Source organism: Schistocerca cancellata, chromosome 1 (genome assembly GCF_023864275.1).
Source record: "Schistocerca cancellata isolate TAMUIC-IGC-003103 chromosome 1, iqSchCanc2.1, whole genome shotgun sequence".
Classification (NCBI taxonomy): domain Eukaryota; kingdom Metazoa; phylum Arthropoda; class Insecta; order Orthoptera; family Acrididae; genus Schistocerca; species Schistocerca cancellata.
In genome coordinates this window covers 888,643,493-888,665,034 of record NC_064626.1, presented here as the reverse complement: position 1 = coordinate 888,665,034, position 21,542 = coordinate 888,643,493, and the positions used below count along the sequence as shown (strand labels likewise).

Genomic DNA, 21,542 nt, shown 5'->3' with positions numbered 1-21,542 from the left:
TGAACCTTTGCTTCCAGCTATTCGTATTTGTCATTATGTTCTTTGTTGTTCTTATTCTGGTTTTTCCTACCTGCATTTTCCTTTTCCTCAGTTTTAAAAAATGGCAAGCTAGAGCCTTGCAATCCTAACAGAAAATTACTTCTACAGTTCCCTGCTCACTGTAACACTTGATTCATTAATACATAAGTCTACTGGATAACAGTATTTTGTAAAAAGCATTTTGCACACTCTGCAGGCTGACAACACCTATGCAACAATCCGGCAGCCAGCTCGGCAGGGCTCCCCGAATGCATCACAGCCATTACCCAGCCATCAAGCCTCAGCTGGGGAACTGGCTGACTATGCCACTTTGTCTGGTGGTGGCATAGAAGCTGCACGTGGTGGGAATAGTGCCCACGGGTCTTTGAGAGGAATGCCACAGCAGGTAAGTAACATGACATCACAGTTAACATTAGATTTCGTCTGACACCTTACATACAAGGGAGCGGGCATTTTATTCTGGGTACTGTTGTGTTATAAACATTTCACTTGTCAATCAGCTTAGGCAATCCCAAAACCCCAGAAACCTGAAAAAACATACAGGAGGCATAACTACTTTTATATCAGAACAAAAATTCAAATACATTAATTAAATGTACAATTATTTAATGGAAATGTGTAATCCCTATGAGTCTAACATTCTTGTTTCAAATTATACCAAAAATTGTCTTATTTTACAATAACATTAAGTGGGGCAATCATGAAACAAATACAAAATGATTAGTACAGAGACTCTAGCCTTTAATCATGACAAAACAGTATCTCATCTGAGAAAACTGTAAAATCACTTACCTTCCAGAGGAATAATTCCATGTACTGCTAAAAGAATCATTTAAAAGTAGAAAAAACACTACTTAGCTTTTGGAACTGTTAGTCTTTTCGTTAGGGAGAAAGTGGAGGGTGGTTGAGGAAGGCTGTAAAAGAAAAGCAGGTCACACGAACATCAGGTTGAGGGAGACCCACCTGCAATGAGCTACTCTGCTGCTGCTGCTGATTATGGGTTTAAGGGGACTTAAACATCTAAGGTCATCATCAGTCTCATATTCGCTTCCTCCTCCCCCCCCCCCCCCCCCCTGCCCCTCCTCCCGGTGGAATCACTGCACCCAATCTGACTACATCTAGAGTAAATTCTAGGGGCAACTTAGAAGGATGTATGTGAGGCAGGACGTGGATACCAACCCGGTATTCACCTAGTGTGATGTGAGAAACTGCCTAAAAACCACACCTGGGCTGGTCAGCACACCAGCCACTGACATTAATCCATTGGGCAGTCCTGGAATGAGGTGGGGGAGAGACAGAGATAAAGCAGAGGGGGTTGGGTGCCAGAGAGAGAATATGAGGTAAAATATAGTACAGTGATAAGCACTGTCCCAGCTTCTATCCAGAGATGATAGTAGGGCAAAGCAAGAGTTAAGTATGGTTTTGAGGAAGAGAATTGAGAAGTGGAAAGAAAAGTTAAATTAAGAATGAGGAGTAGAGCAAGAAAATTGAGGAAAAACTTGAAAGAGAGAGAGAGAGAAAGGGATGAAAAGACGGGGAGGGGGGAGTTAAAGATGAAGATAAAAAGCAATAAATAATGAAACTCTACAAGCAGAAAAGTCTACAGATGATAAAAGGGGAGATGGAGTGAGTTGTTAATGGTGATTATGTTTAGGAGTGTGGTAGGATTCAACAGTATGATGAAGAAAAGGTTTAATTCTCTGGATTTCAGAGAAACAGGTACTGATGAGAGAATCCAAATGCCATTATGGTGTACTAGGCACAGGGTTTCTGGAGTCATATCACAGAGCAGGCTGTCCTAATGCTGCCCCATGGGGCAAGGGCACCCCTGCCGCCCCTATTTAGCTTGTGGGCAGGTGCAGGTAATGTAGGCTACCAGTCAGATCGCCATACTGCATGCATTCTGCACATGTACACACATCTAGGCTCAGATGTGTTAGCCAGTGGGATACAACTGCATATGCTATAGCATGGCTACAAGACTGCCTGTGCATCAGCTGTTTGCCCATCTGTGCTTGTGCTGCCTAGTAAGCTGAACAGCCTGCCATAGAGGATGCACAACAACTGGCTGCTGGTCTCCCCAAAGCAGAAAATCCTACTGTGTTCATATATGCACTCAGTCAGTTTAGTCGTAGTCTCTCCTATATAAAAAGCTGTGCAGTGTTACTTTGTAAATAACTTCATAGTTTCACACATTGCTCTCCCATTGACATTGAAGCATTTAGCAGTGGCGACGTTGGTGTGAGTGGAGCAGGTGTGTGGGGCCTGATACAGTTTTACAGTGGAAATGATGGCAGGTAGGTTAGAAAATTTAAAAAGGGAAATAGATAGGTTAAAGTTAGATGTGGTGGGAATTAGTGAAGTTCGGTGGCAGGAGGAACAAGATATACAGGGATATAAATACAAAATCAAATAGGGGTAATGCAGGAGTAGGTTAGTAACGAATAAAACAAATAGGAGTGTGGGTAAGCTACTACAAACAGTATAGTGAACACATGATTGTGGCCAAGATAGACACGAAGCCCACGCCTACCACAGTAGTACAAGTTTATATGTCAACTAGCTCTGCAGATGACGAAGAGAGTGATGAAATGTGTGATGAGATAAAAGAAATTATTCAGATAGTGAAGGGAGATGAAAATTTAATAGTCATGGGTGACTGGAATTCTATAGTAGGGAAAGGAAGAGAAGGAAACATAGTAGGTGAATATGGAATGAGGGTAAGGAATGAAAAAGGAAGCTGCCTGGTAGAGTTTTGTACAGAGCATAACTTGATCATAGCCAACACATGGTTCAAGAATAATGAAAGAAGGTTGTATACATGGAAGAACCCTGGAGATACTGGAAGGTTTCAGATAGATTATATATAATGGTAAGACAGAGATTTAGGAACCAGGTTTTAAATTATAAGACATTTCCAGGGGCAGATGTGGGCTCTGGCCACAATCTATTGGTTGTGAACTGTAGATTTAAGCTGCAAAAAGGTGGGAATTTACGGAGATGGGACCTGGATAAACTGACAGAACCAGAGGTTGTAGAGAGTTTAAGGGAGAGCATTAGGGAACTATTGACAAGAATGGGGGAAAGACATACAGTAGAAGAAGAATGGGTAGCTTTGAGGGGTGAAATAATGAAGGCAGAAGAGGATAAAGTAGGTAAAAAGGTAAGGGCTAGTAGAAATCCTTGAGTAACAGAAGATATATTGAATTTAATTGATGAAAGGAGAAAATATAAAAATGCAGTAAATGAAGCAGGAAAAAAGGAATACAAACGTCTCAAAAATGAGATCGACAGGAAGTGCAAAATGGCTAAGCAGGGATGGATAGAGGTCAAATGTAAGGATGTAGAGGCTTATCTCACAAAGGTTAAGATAGATAATGCCTACAGGAAAATTAAAGAGACCTTTGGAGAAAAGAGAACGACTTGTATGAATATCAAGAGCTCAGATGGAAACCCAGTTCTAAGCAAAGAAGGGAAAGCAGAAAGGTGAAAGGAGTATATAGAGGGTCTATACAAGGGCGATGTACTTGAGGACAATATTATGGAAATGGAAGAGGAGGTAGATGAAGATGAAATGGGAGATAGGATACCGCATGAAGAGTTTGACAGAGCACTGAAAGACTTAAGTCGAAAAAGGTCCCAGGAGTAGACAACATTCCATTAGAACTACTGACAGCCTTGGGAGAGCCAGTCCTGACAAAACTCTACCATCTGGTGAGCAAGATGTATGAGAAAGCGAATACCCTCAGACTTCAAGAAGAATATAATAATTCCAATCCCAAAGAAAGCAGGTGTTGACTGATGTGAAAATTACTGACCTCTCTGTTTAATAAGTCACGGCTGCAAAATACTAACACGAATTCTTTACAGATGAATAGAAAACTGGTAGAAACTGACCTCAGGGAGATTAGTTTGGATTCCGTAGAAATGTTGGAACACATGAGGCAATACTGACCCTATGACTTATCTTAGAAGATAGATTAAGGAAAGGCAAACGTACATTTTTAGCATTTGTAGACTTAGAGAAAGCTTTTGACAATGTTGACTGGAATATTCTCTTTCAAACTCTGAAAGTGGCAGGGGTAAAATACAGGGAGCGAAAGGCTATTTACAATTTGTACAGAAACCAGATGCCAGTTATAAGAGTCGAGTGGCATGAAAGGGAAGCAGTGGTTGGGAAGGGAGTCTGACAGGGTTGTAGCCTATCCCCCATGTTATTCAATCTGTATATTGAGCAAGCAGTAAAGGAAACAAAAGAAAAATTCAGAGTAGGAATTAAAATCCATGGAGAAGAAATAAAAACTATGAGGTTTGCCAGTGACATTGTAATTCTGTCAGAGACAGCAAAGGACTTGGAAGAGCAGTTGAATGGAATGGATAGTATCTTGGAAGGATGCTGTATGATGAACATCAACAAAAGCAAAACGAGGATAATGGAATGTAGTCGAATTAAGTCAGGTGATGCTGAGGGAATTAGATTAGGGAATGAGACACTTAAAGTAGTAAATGAGTTTTGCTATTTGGGGAGCAAAAATAACTGGTGATGGTTGAAGTAGAGAGGACATAAAATGTAGACTGGCAACGGCAAGGAAAGCGTTTCTGAAGAAGAGAAATTTGTTAGCATCGAGTATAGATTTAAGTGTTAGGAAATCTTTTCTGAAAATATTTGTATGGAGCGTAGCCATGTATGGAAGTGAAATGTGGACGATAAATAGTTTCGAGTTTTGACATGAAGAGAATAGAAGCTTTTGAAATGTGTTGCTACAGAAGAATGCTGAAGATTAGATGGGTAGATCACATAACTAATGAGGATGTATTGAATAGAACTGGGGAGAAGAGAAATTTGTGGCACAACTTGTCTAGAAGTAGGGATTGGTTGGTAGGACATGTTCTGAGGCATCAAGGGATAGCCAATTTAGTATTGGAGGGCAGCGTAGAGGGTAAAAATCGTAGAGGGAGACCAAGAGATGAATACACTAAGCAGATTTAGAAAGATATAGATCGCAGTAGGTACTGGGAGATGAAAAAACTTGCACAGGATAGAGTAGCATTGAGAGCTGCATCAAACCAGTTTCTGGACTGAAGACCACAACAACAACAACATGATGGCAGTGGTAGAAACTGTGGGCTAGGGATTATGAAATGAGAATGTCATGTGGGTTGACAAATATGTTATGTAGGTGGGTTGACAAGGATATTACAGAGGTTACCAGGGTGATATTGGGTGGTGCAGAAAGAATATCTTGGAGAAGTAGTCTCATATCAATTAAAAAGAAGCTGAACACCCTGAGGAGTATGATCACTACCTTGTATTGGCATGGAAAACACAATAACATCTTATCCAATGGCATTGAATTTAAACACATAAAAATACAAGATTTGAAAACTGTGCAGAGTCTCAATTCATTAATTAGATCAATAAAATTTGAAGTTGCAAAATATATATAATTTGTGCTGACAAATTACAACAGATCAGATTAGATAAGAAAGAAAATAAGAATTCAAGCCATGGAAAACAAACACAGAGTACCCAAAATAAAACTCCCCCCCCCCCCCCCCCCTAAGAAACTTTTTGACATCTTGTGACAACGTAATCAAAACAGCCTAAGATTAGTAATTGAAACAGAAAGTCCTGAGTCTCCATCTTCTGTAAACAGCAGTTCTTTAATTCATAAACTAGGGCAATTTTTTGTCAGGCACACAGGTTTTCTTTTGACTGTCATGCCAGGGGTGAAGGAGGGGGGGAGAGAGAGAGAGAGAGATTGAGTTATATTGTGTCATTGTTACAATTGCTTGCTATTGTATATCGAATATATGAAAGATATGGACAGCAATAAATACAAATCAAATTTCTAACTCAATTATTTTCTTTACATAAAGCAAACAAGCAATTTATATTATGCTAAAGAGATTTGACTTAAGAAGTGTTCATTAATATAATAATGAAGGAGAATATTATTTTGCGGGAGAGCAGAAGTTCACACTGGACAATGATGAAGCACTGAATCAGCCACACCCTTTCCAAGGAACTGTCACAGCATTTACTTGTAGCGATCTACATGAACCATAGAAAACCTTAAGCTGAAAGACTGAACATACATCTGAAACCCCATTCTGTCCCTCTAAAACACCATTCCTGGGTCACATACAATGATGATAAAACCTTCATGATTGGGATTCTTGGTAAGGAGAACCTGTGGTATTTCCTCCAAATCCTCAGTATCTACTCCCAGATCTGCTTCATTTGAACATATTCACCTAAATGAGCTTCCTTTCTAGGAGATTCAAATGGCCTTGCAAAAACTTCTGTTCACATCAACCAACAACAGTACGTCCATTTTAATGGCTATCACCTAGTCTGCATTAAGGTGCCCTACCATAGGGATTCACCATTTGCATGTCCAGGGGGTAGCCTCAGTTAAACATGGTTGATAAACTTGCCAGTAGTCCAAAATCAAATTTCCAAGTCCACCTCTTCCTGGTACATCGGAAAACACACACCCACTGTATACCAGTCACTGACCAACACTCCCCTCAATACCCAATGTCACCCAGACCTTGTAAAGCTCAGGCACATCATTTTTCAGAGCTTCAAACATCTTATTGCATCCTGAGATGAGGGATATTCTATCACACATCATCTTATACTATCTGATGTCATAGACCATCCCTATGCCACCCTTGTTCCTAATCTTGCATCACTTGGGTCGTGCACAGGTGAATGATCAAGGTACAATACCGGCATCATGCACGCGCACCCCCCCCCCCCCCCCTCCACACACACACACACACACACCTGTGTCCCTATGTGCTGGCTGGATGAACAATGGACATTGGGCATTATGTGTCCAGCCAGCACCATGTAGGGGCATAGGCACCTACAGTATTTACATTCTACCAGAACTTTTCTACTATTATCAAGACTTCAAATAGCTATTTCAGTAACTGTGCCATTTGGATAGCCCTGCTCACTCTCCCAGCACCAGCTCTTCTGAATTATATGAATGTAACTTCCATTCAGCAAATCCTCTGTCCTTACAATCCCCGTCATCTAAAGCTCTGCAAGTTCGCTGACCATTCCTGCACCATCACATTTCCTCATTTTCCATAGCCATTGTCCCATGTCCAAATCTCGTATGTATTCCCCCGCCCACTTTCTCATTACCTTCCAATGTCTTGTTGGCTTGTACAACTTATCCTCCTTCCCAGTTCTCACATGATGCACATTTTGTCCCCCCTCCCACTCTTTTTAGCCTGAGCATCCACTTACAAATAGTCAATGGGGATGAGTCCGTTTGTGTATCTGTGTGGATTAGCTTGAAACCTTGTTAAGTCTATATGTCACAGACCAGTCAGTTATAAGTAAGTGGTTATCTTCCCTCATTTTTATCTATTATTTATTTTTAATCTCCTTTTTTTCAGATGTTTGAAGCTAGCCTTGGATTTCAAGGTTCAACTTTTCAAGTCCCTGAGCAACATCAGAGTTCAAATAGTAATTCTGATGGCTTCAGATCACGAACAGCATTGACTATAAATAAGGATGGACAACCTGAATTTGTTGCAGAACTCATATGAGGTAAATTCTAGGTGACCTAGTCTGCTTATCTAACATCTCAGTGTACAGCAAACAATGATTTGTTTGTTGTTACTTATTACAGCTAATTTAGTATCTTTATCTAGCACTGCTGAGAATGATTTGTTCCGAGTTACAGATCAAAATCACAACCACAGAAGAAAAATATGAGATCTAATTATCAGTACATATTGCTTCCATTGCTGTTGCTTCCATTTTGTTTTGTGGTAGAAATTGGGAATTTTAACTATCTGTATAGAGATGTAAAAGGAAGAAATACATGAATAAAGGAGTCAAAACCACTAGTTTTGTGTGTGTGTGGGGGGGGGGGGGGGGGGGTGTATAGGGTCTGGGCAGGATGTGGTTATGGTTAAAAATAAACTGGAGCAAAAGGGAGCAAAAATCGGTACGAAACTGATAGGACACATGACATAAGGTGTTGCAACCAAAGGATACTTTTATGTAAAAGAACGTCAGATCTTTGGCTACTGAAGCTCAACTTAGCCATTATCAATCACAAAGAAGTGGTTCTGTGTAGGTCATATGACTTTGTAGCCTGGTTTTCCAGCCTATCATAGTTGAAAGGTTCACTGATGTTACCTTCAGACATTCACAACAGCCAGCTCAAAACCACCCATCAGCACTAATTCAAATCTGTAAATCATTAAGGTTTCATAGTTGAAACTACTATGGTGCCACCGCCAATACGCTTCACCACAAAAAGTGAACAAAACTATCACGACTCTTCGCTACAGTCCGCATAATGACTGTTGTTGTTTACAGTTGTTTATCAGTAGTCGTGTTATCCTAAGTGAGCGTAATAAAGTTATTAGTGAATAACGTGGACAGGAGGGAAAGCTTCAGTTCACATTGTGGTGACCCCAAAAAGAAAAAGGAAAGTAAAGGACAACAGTGGAAAACATAGTCAGAAATAATGGATCCATTGACGCAAGCAAGAAACTGGAATCAGAATGGAACAAGGTTTACCAGTTGGCCCAGGATCACCATCCGTGACTTTTAATTCACTACAAAATGTCATGATAGAAGTAAATATACAAGATGTGAGGACATACATGTGACATGGGAATGTCAAGCTTCTCTCATTCTGCCTGATGCGACCTCAGGTTTGGTTTGCGCAAGCTGAATGAATATTTCAACTGTGTCAGATGTTCAATAATACTGACAGATTTAATATTGTGGTTTTGCATCTGGATTTAAAAGTGGTAGAGGAAATAGAATAAACTTTCTCACAGCAAAGATACGCTGCACTATAGGAAGTTCTCGTGTGGCTATCATGAGAACGGCTATCACCAGAATGGCAGTTACAAAAAATTCACACATGAAAACATGAGTGACAAGACACTGTTACAAGTGCTCAAAGCTCTACACAAATTAGCAGGCCCAGAACTCCTGCCTGTACAGTCTTTATGCATATTACAGCTTCATAAACTTCCAGCCACCATCCAGGCCATCATTGCAGCACAAACAGACTTGCCATTGAAAGTCTTGGCAAAGAAGGCAGACACCATTTTAAAAAGCTTAAGAGACATTTCTGTATGTGCAAAAATCAGCAACAGTCAAGACAAGGACTGAGGAATGGGCAGAGAGGTGGAAGCTGACACCATTGGTCCTGTAATGCGCATGAATACTTCTCCCCAGCAGCAAGCATCAGTCGAACCCACCATGGACATCTAGCAACACAAGGGGCAAAACTAAACATGCAGGCAGCCACACACCAGCAGCAACTATGAAGTTGCAGTTGGAAAACAAGGAAAATTGCCATTCAACAAGCCTCCTGGAACAGTAGTGCTGGTGCCATAGGCATTTCAGCAACTCATCATTGTAATTACCCAAATTTCAAAGACAGGCATTAAGGGTTACTAACATCCATCAGCAACAGCACAAGTGCATGGACTAGAGTTTGGTTAAAAAATATGCAAATACCACATTAGCAGCAGTCATCCAGTCACACTGATTGTTCACACAAGACTATCCAGCAGGTGACAAGTTTCTTATTGATACATGTTTGGAAGTCAGCGTCTGTTCAAGAGGAACCAATGACACACTGATGGCAACAATGCAACAGGTACTTACTGTGGCTACATCCAGTGAAAATGCTTAGCACTATACTTGGATTCAAACTTCCACCTGATATGGGCCTTAATGATTGCAGACATGCCTTGTCCGATAATCAGAGTGAACTTTTTACATCATTATCAGTTTATGCCCTACTTGATCAACTGCTGTTTAGTACCAGTACACACAGAAAGGCTATTGCCAACTGTGCCTTCTGTGTTGGGTCACATGCAGCGCAATGTGCCTATGGCTTTCCACAGGAAGATCCATCATCTCTTCCACATCATCCATGTTAGAGTATATTGATTCCATATTTGCAACAACACACTTATACATGTGTGCATCATTAAAGCAGAACCCCAGGAATTGTAACAATTCATATGCTGTTGGTAAAATCATAGCCGTTATTTCATAATCTATTTCTAGACCTTCCAAACTCACCTTGCCCTTCTATGCTCACACAATGTTCCGTATAACATCTGCATGACATGAAGTCAACACACTGCATTCTGCTCACAGTGTCTGCGCACAGAGAAGCTACTTGTGGTGCAAATGGAGTTTGACCAACTTCTGAAAGCAGGTATTGTGACCATTTTGGATGTTAGTAAGTGGGCCTCCCCAGTCTACATTTCGTAAGAAAGATGATTCCTGGAGAACATGTGGAAATTGTAGAGTGCTCAATAGAAACACAATTCCAGACTGCTACCCTGCACCTAGCGTAATGCATTTAATTGCACCAAATTCCAGTGGCGCCAGCCAACAAAAAAAATCAGCAGTGATCAAACCATTTGGCTTGTATGAGTACCATTTGATGTCATTTGGCCTCAGGAATGCCACCCAAACTTGGCAGTGGTTCATGCACAAAGTGCTTAGAGAATTACAGATCATTTTTTGCTACATGGATGACATTCTTGTGTTTTCTACTTCAGTAGAATAGCATGCCATACATTTGCATCAGCTTTTCAGCCACCTACAACAATATGGCATAATTATTAACATAGCAAAGTGTGCATTGGGAAAATGTGAAGTTAAATTTCTGGGAGACTTGATTTCCCCACAGGCCTGTCACCATTGCCTGAGCGGGTCAAAGCAGTACTACAGATGCCTCTTCCCACAACTTACAAGAGACATCACAGATTCTTAGGTATGCTGAATTATTATTGATGTCACCTGCCTCACTTAGCAGCCATCCAGTAGGCACTCACAGTGCTAATTGTGCAAGAGTACTGCAGGGAATCTTAAGATACTGTGGACTCCATATACTGAAATACGAGGGCCGTTCAGAAAGTAACCTCCGGTTGATTTAAAAAAATACACCAAGTTAAATAAAAATATTTTAATATATACATCTTACAACTACATCTTTGCACTATTTTTCTACATAGTCTCCATAGCGATTGAGGCACTTATCGTATCTCTTCACAAGCTTTGAAATTCCTTCTGCATAAAAATCACCCGCTTGTGCCTAGAGCCAGCCTGTGACCGCATCTTTGAGCTCTTCGTCGTCATCAAACCGCTGTGACCCGAGCCATTTCTTCAAATGCATGAAGAGGTGATAATCACTTGGCGCCAGGTCTGGGCTGTAAGGTGGATGGTTGATAACGTCCCACTTGAAGGACTCAAGAAGGGCCGTTGTTCTGCGAGCAGAGTGAGGACGGGCGTTATCGTGCAAAAAAACGATACCAGAAGTCAGCATACCACGGCGTTTGTTCTGTATAGCCCGTCGTAACTTTTTTATTGTTTCACAGTACACGTCTTGATTAATGGTCGTACCACGTTCCATGAATTCAACCAACGACACCCCTTTGGCATCCCAAAACACCGTTGCCATCAGTTTTCTGGCAGAAAAATCTTGCGAGGCTTTTCTTGGTTTGGTAGGCGAATTTGAATGTGCCCACATCTTTGATTGTTCTTTTGTCTCAGGGTTCACGTACTTAATCCAGGTTTCGTCACCGGTCACGATTCTGTTTAACAATGGTTCTCCTTCGTCCTCATAACGTGACAGAAAGTCTAATGCAGAGGCCATTCTTTGAGTTTTGTGGTGGTCGGTAAGAATTTTGGGCACCCATCGTGCACAGAACTTACGGTAACCCAATCTTGCTGTCACTATCTCGTACAAGAGAGTCTTAGAAATCTGTGGAAAACCAGTAGACAACTCCGACATTGAGAAATGTTGATTTTCACGAACTTTTGCATCAACTGTCTGAACGAGTTCGTCAGTCACCAATGATGGTCTACCACTCCTCTCTTCTTCATGAACGTTTTCTCGTCCACTTTTAAATAAACGTACCCATTCACGGACAACTCCTTCACTCATAACTCTTGGTCCGTACACGGCACAAAGCTCACGATGAATAGCTGCTGCAGAATATCCTTTGGCTGTAAAAAACCTTATGACAGCACGCACTTCACATTTGGCGGGGTTTTCTATTGCAGCACACATTTCAAACTGCCACAAAAACTAAACTAGCGCAGGTACGACGTTCACTTGACCACGGCGTGATGCCGACTGACCTGTTGAGTGCGTGAACACACAGATGGCGTCGCTACTCCCCCCACATCCCGCACTGTGACCGATCGGAGGTTACTTTCTGAACCGCCCTCGTATCTTTCCACGAACTCAAGAAACAGCTATCACAGGCAACACAGCTGGGACACAAATATTGAGTGCCTCCTTGGTATATATGGTAGATGTGGGCCAAACAGCGGTGGGAGTGGCTCTGCAACAAAAAGTTGAGGGCATTTGAAAGCCATTTGCCTTTTTCTTAAAGAATGTGAGACAGCAACGGCAAAAATGGAGCACCACTGATCATGAGTTGTTTACTATTCATTTAGCAATAAAAAATTTCGGCCCATTGGTTGAAGGGAGACATTTTGCAGTTTATATTGACCACAAGCCACTGGTAGCTATTTTTCAGTGTGATACTAATCTCAGCTCATCACATCAGTGCAGGCAGGTCAAGTATATTGCCCGGTTCTCAAGTGATGTGCAGCACATAGCAGGGAAAGACAATATGGTTGCAGATAGCCTCTCTTGGAACTGTGCTCGTTTAAACTCCATTCATTGGGCAAAGATAGTGTTAAAACAACAGAACTGCATTGCATCTCAGATCTGTGCCAGCCATGGATGTGCTGGACAGTATTTGGTGTGACATAGCAAGAGCAAAGCAGTGACTCTACATACCAAAACAGTGCTATAATTTAGCACACCTTGGAGTTCAAGTGACAGCCAAGCTTGTCTCCACTGAAAGTTGTGTGAATGGAAGTGCAGGAAGATTGTCATGCATGGGCATGTATATTCCTGACATGCCAGCATAATAAGATTAGCAGTCATGTCTTCACTCCTGTTGTTTACTTCCTGATGTCGTCAGATAGACTTTTGCATACACATTTGGACAATGTATGGCTGTTACCATACTCTGTGCACCAACTTTATTTGCTAATGATCATTGATCATTTTACAATGGGGCCAGAGGTCATTGCGATATAAGATACTGCACATCCACTGAATCTGTTGGGAGAGCATTACTGCAGGCTTGGTTCTCCAGGTTTGGCATTCCACAAGATGTAACTATGGGTCGAGGGAGACAATTTGAAAGCCAACGTTTCAGTGAACTTTTCCTCCTGTGTGGCCACAACCACATCCATGCTGCAAGCTACCATCCAGCTAGCAATGGACTGGTAAAGCAGTTTTACCGTACTCTTAAAATGGCCCTAACGTGCAGTTCATCATGATGGTCAGAACCACTGCCACTGGTTCTACTCAAGTTGAGAATGGCAGTGGAGAGCATCCAATGCCCATCAGCACAGTTGGTCTAAGGCAAGCAGCTGAAGGTTCCAGGAGAATTGATCTTGCCAGCATCCACTCAACTAGTTGTCTTGGAGCTGAGCACACAGTTTGGATAAAAATCAGTCTCAGAATGAGGGCCATTCAGCCTACCACTCCTGTAATAAATGGAGACTGGCAGGTGTTGGTTCATAGAAACATAACAAAAACATCCCACATGTGGCACAAGGATGATACCGTGTGACCACCCCTTGTTTCGCCATATTTAGTACCATACTGAGAAATCACAAGGGGGAGACACACTTTCAATGTTGGTAAACAGGAAGCAGTCTCAAGAGTGACTCAGGCCCGTGTACACTGATGAAGAGATGCTCCCTTCTCATTCCTTGACATCGCACTCGAAGGAGGCTGATCCTTTGGCACCAATAGAAGAAAGCGAAGCGTCTACCTTGAAACAGGAGCAATCCTTGCCTGCACCAGCCATTTTCTCGAGGACCAGCAGGCAGATAAAGTGCAATATCCCTCACTTACTGGGAGGCACCCAGTTTCAATAAAGGGCAAGGTAGTTGATGTGGTGACACCTCCAATACACTCCGCCACAATAAGCGAACAAAACAACCACAGATTATTAAAAGCATCTTTGATGCAGACAGCATATAGTGATTGTTATTATTTACAGTTGTTTATCAGCTGTTTGTTGTTTTATCCTAAGCAAGCATAATGATGTTACGGTGCATGACAGACAAAGCTCAATTTCCCATACTACCATCAACAATACCAGACCAGCACAACCAGAAACAGCCTAGGATACAGAAATGCAGACACATACACATTATACATTAAGGAAATTATATGTGACAGTTCAATTAAGTATTAGATTGAATATAGGTAAATATTGTGTTATCAACTACGTTTGAATCTGTAGTAAACTCACTAGTGTAGTGAGGAGCAAATATTAGAACTACTGCTGAAGAGTAACACTGTGAGGTTGGCCTCCTTATTAGCATTGTCTGCAGAACACATTAATGCTGTGTGAATGACAGTGCTTCATTCATGAACAGAAATTTGTGAAACACTGTAACTGTGTTGTTTTGCAAAGTACAGTACTGGAAGTAAATTAAAGGAAGGAAGGTTAAAGTTTAATGTCCCACTGATAATTAGATCATTAGAGATGGAGCACAAACTATAAATGTTTCAAGGATCAGGGAGGAAATCACCCGTGCCCTTGTAAAGGAACCATATTGACATTTTCCTGGAGCGATTTAGGAAAATCATGGAAAACCTAAATGTGGATGGCCAGACGTCGGTTTGAACTATCATTCTTTAGAATGCGAGTCCAGTATGCTAACCACTGCTACCTTTCTTAGTGATTTAAATTAGGCCCTGTGATAGCTTTTTAATGACTTCCTACTTAACAGCCTTCTTTGGCTTTTACAATAACTACATGTGATGCTCTGCACTGATCACCTGGATTCTGTGGAGATTATCAGGCACAAATTCTCTGATGCATGCATGAAGTATCTTGTCTATTTGTGGCTACCATTTGAACTGGCATTTCTTTTCCAATGTCAAAAGACATATCTAGGGTTCATTTCAAGTCAAGTGTGGGCTGTAATTATTGTACGGCAGAGAAACATAGTAGATATTCTAATGTGAAACCAATTTATGTTGGTAAAAAAAAAATAGCTCCAATTCTAGCCACCAGGTGCTAATCTGTCACAGTGAATGCAAGAAAAGACATACACAAATGGTTCCAATTATAATGGATTAGGAATGGGACATGGGCAGAAAATGTCAAAAAAGTGTTGATATTATTAAAGACTGCTTACATGATTTGTTCAATATGAGCACCAGAGATGTTGACAAGATGATTTACAGTTCCAAATTTGCACTTGGCCAAAATTAGAACTAATTTTTTCCAATGTAAATCGATTCCACATTAACACATTAGAATATGCACCAAATTTTGCTACCATATGATGATTACAGCCCAAATGGGCCTTTGTGAGCAGCTGCACTTTAATTTTTTTTAACATACTGGGTAGTTATAATTAAAGTACACTATGGGAGGATAGTCCTGTTAATAGGAAAAGCTAATCAATAGAGTTACCCTTTTTACAGGATTTGACCATGTGTTGTGTATAATGGATAAGTAAATCAGACTATTCAATTCTTTTCCTAAGATCTTACCCAGCAGTTAGAAAGAAATGCAGTATGAATAATATTATACTGAAGCTAGGACAACTCAGTTCCAAATACATTTAGTGGTTTAAAATATGTACTAACAGTCACCAGCCTATCCAGGCAATGAAACAGTGAAGTACTGGAAAAGCATAAGTATGAATTTTGCCTATTTTCTTCTACTGTTGCTTCTTCAAATAAATATTACTCCACATAAACAAAGTTGGACTACACCCTTATACATTACGTTTTTAAAAGAGAAAAAGCCCAGTAGATAATTTAAAGAACTAAAAAAATTTGGCCAAGGGGCACCTTTAGAAAAGCACTTTCCATAATCATCAAACTCAGATACTAAAATACTTAAATACTAAAGCATACACTTTTTATACTGAACATTTCAGGTCAAGAAAACCTCTTTTTTCTGGAATTCACTTTCAAAAACTATTATTCTCTGAACTAACTCTGTATAGTCATTTAACAGATTCTAGTAACTTGGCTTCACTCTGATTGAATTTCACGTAAGAAAACTTTTACTATAATAGTTTGTAATAGTTAAGAAAACTTTCTCATTATTCACAAAAAACAATTTAAATGGTGCCTCTATACATTAACAAGGCACTTCATAAATCTGTAAAACAGGGTACTCGGATTAATCAAAGACCAGAAAGGAACGCTATATAGGTGTATGATTAGATGATTAGGATAAAATAACAGGGTGAACCAGTTTCTTTAAAGTTCATGAGAGAGAGGGGGGGGGGGGGAGGGGGGGGGGGCAAAAAAAGCTTTAAATTAATGGTTCATGCTTACAAAAGGAAAATACCAAAAAAAATCTTGTCTGGTGGCTGTAGGCTTGGGTGTACGGCGAACAATTATGTTGACTACACTACCCACAGTACAGCCTACAAGTATCTTGCTGTGTGGGCTCAATTTCTCTTCTTGGCATTGTTCAACCTTAAATACAGTAACCCAGCAACTTGCAGCTATGCCGTAAGCCATTTTCAATCTTCATCTGAGGCATTTTTGTGCAAATTTGCAGGCAAAGCTTCTCCTGCTCCTCAATAACTGCTGCCTACAGACTGTGTGACTTACTTTCCACATTTACTCTAGGTAACGTGCCAATTTGCCCTTGCCACCTTTTCCAGTCCCCAAAGCCATTTTCATTTCAAACAGCAGCACACTGGTTTTTACATAACACCTATTTCTTACATTGTTCCTAAGCGTGACCATTTCTTACAATTGTCTAATTTACATCACCTTGAATAGTTTATACACACAACTATTTTTAAATACAAATGTCAACAGAAAACTTTTAATGTAATAAATATAGTACCAATATGTGAAAATTTTAAAGCAAAAAAATTATAAAAAATATAGATGAACCATAAACAAATAGTGTTATAATACGAAACTTTGCACTGAGTTTGAAGATTTATTATTTGATGTCCACACAGTACATTATTATTTTCTGTATAATTTCACCGTAAAGTGATAATTAACTTAAAAGTGATTGGTCCGTGTGTATCTGCTCATTAATAATTTTATTTTATATCCTTAGTGTTATTTGTAGAGAAAATGCCTCAGACAACAGACTAATGGCCATAAAATAAAAATCACCAGTAATATGAACACTGGCCATGACAGCCTACATTGTACAATTAGTAATTTGATTATCTTAAGTGATTATGCTGCTGTGATAAAATTGATCTCCACCTGTAGGAATGTGTGAAAATCATTTCACTGGAGAGAAGTTAAAGATGCGCTACTGTACTATAGAGCGTGAAGCTAGGGGCTGGAGGGGCCAGTATTGAAGGCACCACCACAACCTTTTCCTCACCCTTCCCCCACTTGTGTTCTTGTCATACACTTCAGTCATCAGAAGCCTCAGCCTGCAGACCCATTTATATTTAGCTGAAGTTGGCAAACTATGTCACTGTCTAACAAATATATACATAACACATTACACGGCACTCACCTGAAAGTGCCATGATTACCAAAATTGTCAGACAGCACACTGCAATAAAGATTTTAGTGCCAGAAGTGGACAATGAATTCTTTAGAACAGTTTATTATGGCTGTGAAATTATGTATCAAGAACTGTGTGAAAATGATGTAGTGAAATAGCAGCTATAGCTCCATTCTCGAACCATTCCCTGTTAACATATTCTTGTGTGACTTATAAGGTATATTGTAGCAAAATACATGATTACTACTCATATGCGAAATTATAAAGCTTTTTCAGATCTGATTAAAGGACATCAACCATTCATTAGCTCCACATGTTAGTTTTAACCTTACTACAAAGCAGAAAATAAATGTTATTGTTATTATAGACAGTGGCAGATCTGGCAATATATACCACTATCTCCTACTCTTATCTAAAATCTGATGGTGACTTTTGTGTCAGAAAAGAAAGTGGTGAATGTGCAGCTGAGTTCTTATTCCAGATCCGTTTGTCACTTATTACTGAATCCAGCTTTCGTGGCCACTTTAAAATGGCATGCAAAATAGTGGACTTCAAAATGTGGTAAAGCCCTTTATATAAAAGGGTTATCATCTCAGCTGAAACAATGAGCAATGGGAGTATGGGAGTATCATGTGGTCCCTAAAAGTTTCTGCACTCTAAGTACAGTTCAAAAAAGAAAGATCAAATAATTGTCAACTCCTTTATTGGAGGCTTTAAGTACATTGCTTTACATTAGTGAAAGCCAGGACATATTTTGCAAACAAAAAGACTGATATTCCTCAAACTGCAGCATAGATGGGAAAGTTCCCATTAGCAACAAGAAGGAAGATGATACAGACTATTGAAGTGTATTACAAATCCACACAATCAAGCTTTCTGTAATCATCTGAAGATGAGGGCTACCACAAGATTAGGTGAAGATCTCTGAAAAGTGATTAGAACCAGTAATGTTTTGTATCATGTCTTGTATTCATTTTGTATAAACTTAAGGCAGTTTTACAAACAAGTGACCAATCATGTGCCCGAGCTGCCATCCATGTAGCATCATAAGAAGCAATGACTACCAAACATACAAATTTTGTTAACAGGGTTTATGTGGCAATAATGCACTTCATTCATACTATTGCTGGCATGACTTTGCGACTTTTGCTACCATCATTCACTTTTGCATTCACTGTATGGAAATGTTGCACATTTGTGAAGGGAGCTATGATTTTCCATTGTGTGCTATCTATTTTTTTGTTTGCAAATTAAGATGACTCAGTTGCAAGACATACAGATCCAAAAAAAGGAGAGTGAATTTTTGATGGTATTTTTCATATACTTTTCACAGAGATAATGAGCACAGTCACACAATATCATCTTTCCTATATCTAAAAAACTGACAAGTATTTTTTTCTTGCTTGTGGATATTTTAATTCATCGCATCCCCTTCATACATAAAATAGAACACCCAGAATTTTTATAGGTAGCTGTATCCACTTCATATCACATACAAACTCACAATTTTTGTTAAATAATTAAGGCAGCAACATTGCAGTGGCAGCATTTTCAAGTAGAACTTTTCAAGGAACACGTCATCACAATTTTTCATCCTTCATAACCAATTTTCCTGTAATAAAGGCTCCAGAGATTAGCAACTCAATACTACTACATAAATTTTAGTATGAACATATTTTCTGCACAATTTAACATATTTTCTGCCCAATTTTTTGCTCAATAACACTAGAATAATAGTAAAAAATGTTAACTTTTGTTTCAGTCTGAGAAGACCTCTCCAGTGAAGCATGAATATGGTACTGGAAAGATTTCTGCCAAAGTTTTGCTTTCTCGTGTTGACAAAAAACCACAAATGTGATAAGAGAATTGATGGACTGCCCAGAGCAACAGTAATACAAAACATGAATGTACATATGTGTGTGTGTGTGTGTGTGTGTGTGTGTGTGTGTGTGTGTGTGTGTGTGTGTGTGTGTGCCTGGTACTCTTAATGAATGACATTCAGATTTTATACTGATCAATTGACTTAAGATGACACAGAATGGAAATTTTTTGAATGTCCATCCTTTTGATTGGAGGTGTCAGGGACTTCGACCATTCACTTATGCAATAAAATGGAACACCTACAGCCATCCTTTCGATGTTGCTTATTATATGGCTACCAGTTTTGGTGCACTACCTTGAGGTCATAACTGATGCTGAGGGGGTTAACTCCAAACGTCTATGAACTGGTTTTCACAGACTACCTGTAACAATGATGATGTGTCTCCAGCAATCAACTTGGTAGTAGATGGTTAGAGACACAACATTGTCATTATAGGTAATCCGCAAAAACCATTTCATAGATGTTGGCCACTGATAAATCATTTATACAATTGGAGTTAATCCCTTCATTGTCAGTTAAGGCCTGAAAATTGTGCACTGGAGCACCAAAACTGGTAGCCATGTAACAAATAACATCTTAAGGACAGCTGTAGGTGTTCCATTTTATTACACAGAATAGTGATATCTGTAGCAGACCAACCTGATATGAAGTACAGAATTCTGCTGCATAGTGTAATATTTTTTATAAAATAAGTGCATCAACTGCACTGTAAAAATTAAGAAATTTTCACAAGTGATGTCTTCATTTGTACCTCATAAGGAAAATGCGTGGATGTAATCAGTGCCAAAGTGAAACATACAACTGTATGGCAGGTATATGCAACTGATAAATGTAATAGATTAAGTCCAGAAACAATGTGTTGTAACAAACTTTTAATAGCTGAGTAAAAGGAAGAATAATTTTCTGTACAACAATTACACTTCAATATTAATAAGATATAATTACTGTTGTAAATGTAAAAGTGTATATATAATGTTAATAGTGTTTTAAGCTACACTGTATCTTAGAACTATTTGTTTCATATCGTGAGAAATTTATACACTGTTAATTTAAGTTACAATGTCATGTGAAACTTATTTTTACAATTTAATATTGTGACAAACTGAATGTGTAAAATACAGTAAACAGTATGCCAAATGTTTTTAAAATAACTTTTTTATTCACTTACACTAGAAATTTTAATCTTCCTGTCAACAAATTAACAATTAAACTTTGTTTCCATCGAGTATTTTAAAGCCTATAATTTTCAAAATAATGTATAGGGACACTAAAACTGATCTGAATATTCACAAATCGTTCAGGCTATCTACTTCAACCCTATACAAATAATACAGATTGTCATATTTGCGCAGTTTGTGTGTTGATACTGATGTTGGTATGGCTGGATTAGTAGCCTGGAAACTAAGACTGGAGATACAGTTAACTATCACATGGATATAAGTACCAGATGCCCAGAAAATCCTAGATGTGCCATATATTTTAACCTCCTTTCCAGCGTCTGGAATCAGTTTAAAAAAAAATCTTAATTATCCTAAAATTTGAGAAATTTTATTTTCATTAGTATTATTGGAAGTGCAAAAAACAAAAAGAATATGGATATTACAACCAATTTTGATGATTATGTAGGGTATTGAAATTTACATCTAACTTTTAATATTTGCATAGTTATTTATTTGAAATTATACAGTACGTACATTGTTTTATGGGAATATGATTGCATATATTAAAAGTCCATTAAATTTTGATGTAGGCACCTGTGGAATCAATCAATCTCCTTAAATGATGTGCAATGGAATCCACAGGTTTCTGAACAAGGTTGTGTGGAATGTGAGTAAGAACTTACCGAATCTGCTTCCAGTTCATCCAGGGCGCAAGATTTTATCCAGCACACCACCTTTTTCCTTGCTGTGCTGGTAATTTGAATGGCCACAGGGTGTCAGGTCTGGATTTTATGCAGAAACTTATCATCCAACCAGTTCCACATTATATTTGCAAAGTGAGACAGTGCACTGTCTTTCATGAAAATAATGTCGTCAGTATT

At 39.2% G+C, this 21,542-nt stretch overlaps 1 protein-coding gene across 1 annotated transcript in view; it reads left to right on the top strand.

Annotated features, from left to right (window-relative positions):
- Positions 1 to 20,630, top strand: part of LOC126190765 (cadherin-87A) — a 699,820-nt gene extending 679,190 nt beyond the window's left edge. Inside the window, exons 37-39 of the mRNA XM_049931292.1 lie at positions 236 to 424; positions 7,462 to 7,615; positions 19,382 to 20,630. Of these exons, the coding sequence (XP_049787249.1) occupies positions 236 to 424; positions 7,462 to 7,614 (342 nt within the window). The 3' untranslated portion in view covers position 7,615; positions 19,382 to 20,630. The remainder of the gene's footprint in view (positions 1 to 235; positions 425 to 7,461; positions 7,616 to 19,381) is intronic.
- Positions 20,631 to 21,542: the final 912 nt, after the last annotated feature.